This window comes from the organism of the source record quoted next, unplaced genomic scaffold (genome assembly GCF_019419815.1).
Source record: "Pyrus x bretschneideri cultivar Hongxiangsu unplaced genomic scaffold, Pyrus_bretschneideri_v1 Contig24, whole genome shotgun sequence".
Taxonomy (NCBI): domain Eukaryota; kingdom Viridiplantae; phylum Streptophyta; class Magnoliopsida; order Rosales; family Rosaceae; genus Pyrus; species Pyrus x bretschneideri.
The window spans coordinates 620208-628410 of NW_025999546.1; the positions used below are offsets into that span (position 1 = coordinate 620208).

Genomic DNA, 8203 nt, shown 5'->3' on the forward strand with positions numbered 1-8203 from the left:
GACAAGGACACGATGTATGAATATTTTGAAAAAGGAAACGTCGATGGAAGGGAATGAAGTTTATGGCGTAAGACGATATTGACGTCGGCGAAATATAGTTAAATCTTCCATAAAACATACCACGAAATGAAACATAGCATTGGAAAAAGTTTTCAACAACCTTTGTGGGTGATTCGAAGTACTATACAACCAAATGAGCCTAGCCCCTCCAAAAAAAGGTCTGCCGACGTCAGTAAGCCAGAGATAACCCAATATAACAGTCCAGAGTGCAAGTAGGGTTCGGGAGGAACCATATAGACACATGGTTTGTACCCACAGCCTCTTCACCCACCCACAGAAACGTACAAGCTACAACGATGGTGGTGACGAATCATGATTTCATCTCAGTTTGGTTTCATCGGGTAAATATATCATTATTAATTTGTGGATGTGATGGCCTACGCCATATTTTCTAATTTGAAAACAACTTGGTTAAGATTAACTGTCAGATCACGGGAGTAGATCCCTTCTGGATCTATGCATCCAGAGTTCAAAGATTAAATAATCATTGCCTTTAAAATTTGATCGTTCAAAAATTATTATATCTTTCAAAAGTTTTTAGTAAGTTCTCTACTTTTGATTGTATGATCAAATTTTAAAGATCATGATTGTTGGGCTCCGGATGTTATCCAGAGAGGATTTGCTTCTTTCCACGTTAGTGTTCTGTTTCTTATATCATATGCTAATGCTAGGGTTGGTTTGTTAATTTCAACCATGATTTCTTAGTATAAATTGTAAACTAAATGAAAAAAAAGTTGATGATTGAATTATTACTTAAACGTTGACCTGCTTATTTATATTGGTGACATATCATTTAGTACAAATTTAGTTTTCCTAATATTACCCTAAAAATATATATATAATTAGTGAGTTCTATGCTGTTTTTTTTTTATAAATTAGCTGACATGCTTTACAATGATCGTAACTAATATGTTGACGTTCAGATGTATTAGATCTTGACTAGAGAATTAGATGTGATTTGAAACATGTTTTGTTTAGTGAAAGTTGTTCGATTCGTTACATTTATAGTGCTTTATTGTACTATACGCACCAAAAAAAGAAAAAGGCCTTTCAAAAGTACCAGCCTTATCTTGTTCTGTTCAACTATGTTGTTTCATGGGAGGAGAAAAGGACCTAATGGACTAATCCACCCGCAGCAACAAGATGTTCAGCGGTTATTATCTACGGCAAATATGTTTCTTTTTTTTTTCTTTCTAAAATCCCATATCATTGTTTTTTCTTGTGTCGTAGCTCTATTATTCATAGATAGATAAATATGATTTCACAAAGAAATACTAAGACAATAAGACATTCATTTGCAAGGATCGTCGTTCATACATCATCTTAGCAAAATAATAGACAAATTTTGAAACATTAAAACATTAATGTGTAGTAAAAAAAAAAAAAGACGAACACGGTTTCACAAAGAAATACTAAAACGACTCATTTAATTCAATGGTGGATTTAGGTGATTTTTAATAGACATGATCTTTGAAATAAAATTTAAAAGATAGACGGCTTGATTGTTGGAATATAAATGGCCTTACAAAATAGTGTCAAAATATGTGTTAAAAAGTGTCATTCAGTACTGTTTGGACCCAAAATAATATTATTGGGCCGAACTTAGGTTTATGTTCCGCCCAATGCTCTTCCACTAATGCTATGGGATGTCCAGTGGTCGCAAGCCGTCCAATTAGGTCGGTTGAGTCGTATTGCAAAAAGGATTGATCTAGATAAGAGAGAATAAGTTGAGTCCTGGTACAACAAGGATATTTCAGAGTTGAAGACGTTGAGGAGACGAGAGTGAACCTGGTTCATTATGGAGCTTGGTTCAGAAACCTATTAGAACTCGGGTTGGCCGAATCCTAATCAGATTAGGCTTAGGAGTTTTAGTCCGAATACAACTCTGGTTCAGCCAGGAGTAGGTATGTTGCTATATATAGGGGAGTGCATTATTTAAGCTTCTCCAATTCAACACACAAACTGCCTTGCGCAAACTCTCGCTCAACGTGAAACCTCTTAACAACCTTGTGATTTTTATTTTCCTTTTTCGTCAACACATCTTCAGTTTGGATAAACATCACTGTGAAGGCAACTGGTGAACATCTTCAGTTTGGATAAACAACATTGTTGCCGTAGAATCAGCCGATTGCAGAGCACCTTCAGTTTAGATCAACAGCATTGCGTCGAAGGTCGATTGATCACATATCCAAGTCTCGCCCGACAAAGATTTTCGAGTCTTTGTTGGTAGATGTCATCTCATTAGCCTTCTCGGCGAAGTGAGGTGTTACAAGTTATTGGGCTCGGCATATTGAACGCCGAGTTATTTATGATTGGATATTCACAAGTAAGTTTTAGAGTTCGGCATTCTGACGGTCGAACGACATTCACCATCAAGACACACATCTCTTTTGAGTACTTGTGTCCATATAGTTTGGTACTAGTTAGACGTGCTTATAGTCTTACGAATATAATCACCGTGCCCGAACCTGGCACCGACGATTCGTGAACTTCACAAGACTAGTAGCCTTGTCTTCAGGCTCTAGAAGCTGAAGGCTGAGATGTGTTCCTTCCTCGACCGTAGTCGCAAGATCAAGAAGTCAGTAATGCCCTCAACGCAAGATCAACACATTTTACTCCTTGGCCGAGCTCGGCCGATGAGTTGGCACGCCCTGTAGGCTTGGTAGTTTTTAAGGTCAACATATAAACTTTTTGACGCACTTTGGGAGATGTACGCTTTTTGACACACTTTATGAGCCTATTGTATATAATCAATGATTTAACCATCTAATCTCTTATGTCTTCCCTCTAACATTCTCTATTCGTATGACTTGAGGTCTATAGTTAACTGATATTACACTCCATCATTTAACTACTGCAATTCTTTTTTTGATAGCGGGTCACATGTATAGGACCAACTGGGGCATTAGTCATCATATAAAAGATATATTAGAGGCTCGTAAAGGCCCATTTAAGTTTTTTCTTTCTGTTTGGGTCTAAATTCACATTTTCTCAAAGTTAAAGTTTAATCTTTTGTGAATGACAAACTCTGTATAAACATATTCTTTGATCTCTTAGTGTACATTATTCTTTTAATTCATGATAATCTCAATAGAATTGGTTTCTTGTTGATCTTTAAGGTTAGCTACTTTGGCCAATACAACTCCTTGTGCCAATTTAGTAATATTACACGCATAGCATATTCTCTGTTCGTTAGCATAACTTGTACACCTAAATTTCATAACTTATATTATCATGCAATACACATTTGACCACACAAAATGTAGAAAAGAATATCCTACACTATATCGCATTTCTGTACGTGTTTAACATGCTGATCACGTACTCTAGAATTAATCTGATTAATGCAAGTAATCACTTCAACCAATCGACTTGCATTCCTAATGTTTGGACCATCAATTTCAACTTCTTATTACTCTCACGCTCATATGAATTCTTGTGAAACACAAGTTTACGTACCCCCCAAGTCTGTCTTATCCAAATAAAACCATATATTTTTTCTCACACTTTCCAAGTTTCCTCTCCATATGGTCCAACCAGAAACTTGTCCAACATCATCTCTCTTCATTTCTCTCTCCTATATTAACCATATATATTGTCACATACAAAGCGTAACCCCGACAAAATATTTCCCACAATACTAGAATTCCGAACCACCGAAACACACCACCAAACGACAATGGTTTCCGAATCGAGAAGCGGCAGCGCTGCAACTCCTCCACCCAGCAGTCCCATCAAAACGGTGGTCGTTTTGGTCCAAGAGAACCGCTCCTTCGACCACATGCTGGGATGGATGAAGTCCCTAAACCCCGAGATCAACGGGGTCACCGGCTCCGAATCAAACCCCATTTCCACCTCTGACGCCAACTCAACCCAAGTCTTCTTCCGCGACAACTCTGCCTACGTCGACCCTGACCCCGGCCACTCCATCCAAGCCATCTACGAGCAAGTCTTTGGCGAGCCGTGGACGGAGGCCTCCACTTCGAAAACCCTACCTCCGAAAATGAACGGTTTCGCCCAAAACGCTGAGAAGACACAAACCGGTTTAGCTGAGACGGTGATGAGTGGTTTTAAGCCAGAAAACGTCGCAGTTTACAGGGAACTAGTGAAGGAGTTTGCGGTGTGCGACCGGTGGTTTGCGTCCGTTCCGGCTTCGACGCAGCCGAACCGGCAGTACGTGCACTCTGCGACGTCGCATGGGCTGACGAGCAACAATACAAAGAAGCTGATTGAAGGGATGCCTCAGAAGACTATATTTGAGTCGTTGGACGAAGAAGGCTTTTCTTTCGGAATTTACTATCAGTACCCTCCTGCTACCCTTTTGTATAGGTACCAATTTCTTCTTTCCTTTTTTATTTCAGGTTCAGAACTTGGTTTATTACCTAGTTGTTAATTACAAGAATTGTTATTTTTGTTTTGTTTTCTGTTCCAACGAACCGCATGTTAGAATATTCGCACTTAATTTTTTTTATTTTTTATTCCGAGATACCCTAAGAAGAAAACAGGATTTCTTGTTGTGATTTCTCCAACAAAATTTATTTTGTCCTATTACATAAGTTGGGTTGTCTCTTCTCTTCATGTACATTAATTTATCTGTCACTCCAAAAGGGAATTTCTACCGTGCACGTGTACTGGTGCACAATGATTTATGACTCTTGAAAAATTGGTTTTGCATAGACTTGCACGAGAACGGTGGTGTATTAGTACACGTGTACCGTAAAAAGTTCTCTTTAAAAATGATTGCCTTACACTTCTTATTATTTTATAGTATAAGCGGTGAGTGCAAGACGATATTTTTTTTAGATTGCAATAACAACCTTGATAATTTAATTTTGATTTTTTGTTAGAAAAGAAATGCATAGTGTTTTGCTTCTCAATCTTTAATTAGAAAAATTGAAAAACTGAAAATTGCCAAAGAGGAAAGAGCCACTCAGTTTTTCTAGCTAAAGAAGTACACGCCACTCATACCGCGTTTTGAATGTCGCTTAACATTGCAGAAACCTTAGAAAGTTGAAGTACGTTAAAAACTTCCATCAGTTTGATCTAACATTCAAGAAGCACTGCAAGGAGGGAAAGTTACCAAACTATGTGGTGGTCGAGCAAAGGTTCTTTGATCTGCTATCAATACCTGGGAACGATGATCATCCGTCTCACGACGTCTCTGAAGGCCAGAAGTTTATAAAAGAAGTGTATGAAGCACTAAGAGCAAGTCCCCAATGGCCTGAAATGCTGTTCGTTATAATATATGACGAGCATGGTGGTTTCTACGATCACGTTCCAACACCAGTTACAGATGTTCCTAGTCCGGATGATATCGTTGGTCCCGAGCCATACAACTTTAAATTTGATCGTCTTGGTGTTCGGGTTCCAGCCATTTTAATTTCTCCGTGGATTGAACGCGGAACAGGTAATAACTCAAACAATAATAGTTATATATGCTATAACAGTTACATCATATTCACTACAACTTTAAAAGTACGACCAACTTACACGGATCCCCTCTATCAAGGATCTGATTAACATCCTATAGTTAGTCACCAAAAGTGAGACATGCTATGTAACATTTATTGATTGTTTATTGTTGCAGTGTTGCATGCGCCTTCAGGGCCATATCCCTCGTCACAGTTCGAGCACTCCTCAATCTCAGCAACTGTTAAGAAGATTTTCAATCTGAAAGAGTTTCTGACAAAGCGTGATGCATGGGCGGGAACCTTTGACATTGTCCTCAATAGAACAAGTCCAAGAACTGATTGTCCAGGTGGGTTTTGATAATTTTAAGCTTTGATAACAACCGTCATACCTAATTATAAAAATGCCAAGTAAATGTTTTTCTCGCACTACTCTCTCTTTCTAGTTCTTATCTACCTTTCCAGAATATATATGCCTCGCATGTACATACATAGCACGTGAGATATTTCTTGTTAATACCACATTTGACAAGTGATTCATATATACAAGCGACATTTATTAGGAATTATTAAATGACACATTCACATCATAAAGTATGTGACGTTCACAGGCAAAAATGTGGTCTCTAAAACATTATATATCATAATACATTGACTCCTGCCACATTTTTATTTTAAAATTTTGTTTATCAATTGCAGCTACTTTGCCTGATCCTATGAAACTACGAGAGGCTGTATCTAAAGACGGGGCAAAAGTAAGTGATTTTCAAGAAGAATTAGTACAATTGGCTGCGGCATTAAATGGAGACCATAGAAAAGATATATATCCTCACAAACTGGTGGAGAACATGACTGTTTCAGAGGCTGTCAAATATTGTGAAGAAGCATTTAACAAGTTCTTACATGAATGTGAGAAAGCCAGGGAGAGTGGAACAGATGAATCTGAGATTGTCGTCTGTGCAACCTCACCTACACCGCCCTCCACCAAGTCGTTTGCTCAAAAAATATTTTCTTGTTTGGTTTGTGATCACTGATGTCCCGATTGTTAGGGTTTATCTCGACACATGTTTCTGTTGGAAAACATAAAGTAAAAGAAAAGTATTTTATAGATTTAATCTAATTAGGGATTTGATTTGATTTAATTTGGTATAGGTTCCTTGTCTTGTGAACAAAGGTTTGATTTTATTTATTTTCTATTATTGCTCCATTGTATTCTTATAAATAACTCCTTATGGAGAAGAATAAAATATAGAAGTTGGATTCCGAAGTTTGTGAGATTATTAGAGAATTCTGAATTTTACTTAAACCCTTTATTTTTAACTTGGTATCACAGCAGAGTTTGATTGTTGGTTGAACTTTGCTGTGAGCGCTTCCCTGTGGGTGCACGGAGCTAATTTTCTTCGTGCACTGCACCCACATGCCATGAACCTGAGGGTGAATATTTTCTTCTATTGTTTGATGAAGAAGAAGAATAGTTTTCGCCATCATGAAGAAAAAAATTGTGGTTTCGTTGCCATGGAGAAGAGATTAGGGGAAGAAAATTCATGGTAGGATATGTTTCCTGTCATGTAGTTTTTTGAGTTTTATTGCAAACCGAATATACTACTGCAGGATCTTCGCAACTTCTATTGTTATTACTCCCACCTATCACCACACCACCTCTATTTGTTCTTGTGTGTTTGGTTTGTTTTTGAGTTTGAGGAAGAAACAAAATGTAAGGAAAAAAAAGCTTAGGTGACTGGGCTTCTAGAAAGAGGCGTTAGTTTTAATTGGGTTTTCAAAAATATTACCAATAGTTCCAATTGAACTTTTGAAAAAAAGTGTTAGTTCCAACACATTAAGAGCTTTATTAATTGGGCTTTCGATAAAAGACATTAGTACTAATTAGGTTTTCGAAAAGATTAGCGTTAGTTCCAAACATCCAGTTGGACTTTCGAAAAGAGGCGTTTCTAGTTGGGCTTTCCAAAAGATTGACGTTAGTTCTAATTAGGCATTCGGAAAGAGGCATTAGTTTTGGTGGATCGTGATTTATTACGCTTTTGAAAAGGTTGCCGTTAATTTTAGCATATTAGTGAAGATTTCCTACACTTGTGGCTCCCTTAATGCGTGGTCCCACGTGAGGGGGTGTCAAATTTACAAAGTTTCAAAATAGATTTTATTTCCTTCTTGGCAAACTCATGATTCCAGAGGCATGTGAGTATAAAATTAGAGTTCCGTAACCTTAAACCATTGAAAGAGACTACTCTATGATATGATTCAAGAGTCTCTACCCATAGCACATGAATATGATTTAGGAAGTACCTTCCAAATCACATTCACGAAAATTATATAGATAAGGAGAATCACATTAGATAGTAGATATGAATAAAATATCAACTAAACAATGTGATCAAGAATATTGATTTAGAGAAGAACCGTATTGCATTATAATTTCAACTGAATAGGTTATCCACCTATTGCTTAGCTTAAGTAGCCATGACATACTGCTAGATGTCAGTCATGGCGTGTGGAAGCCCTGAGGCTTACTACCTGTTCATCTTCATTAAAGGGATAATTGAAAAGTAGTTTCAATTTACAATCGATTAGTAAGAGTTCTAATCACTAACTACCTCGCTAATTAGAACCTAATGGCTTGTACACTGATAAGCTTAAGTTTTGGAAAACTTATGAAGAATATGAGATTAATTAAATTAGTTAATCAATTATACGCATGTTAGACGCTGTATTGGGCCTTA

At 37.3% G+C, this 8203-nt stretch overlaps 1 protein-coding gene across 1 annotated transcript; it reads left to right on the top strand.

Annotated features, from left to right (window-relative positions):
- The first annotated feature begins 3668 nt into the window (after positions 1-3668).
- Positions 3669-6735, top strand: LOC103951688 (non-specific phospholipase C3). The gene is made up of 4 exons (XM_009363128.3): positions 3669-4389; positions 5058-5467; positions 5648-5818; positions 6168-6735. The coding sequence occupies exons 1-4, from the start codon at positions 3740-3742 to the stop codon at positions 6500-6502; spliced, it is 1566 nt and encodes a 521-aa protein (XP_009361403.2). The 5' UTR covers positions 3669-3739; the 3' UTR covers positions 6503-6735.
- The last annotated feature ends 1468 nt before the right edge of the window (positions 6736-8203 follow it).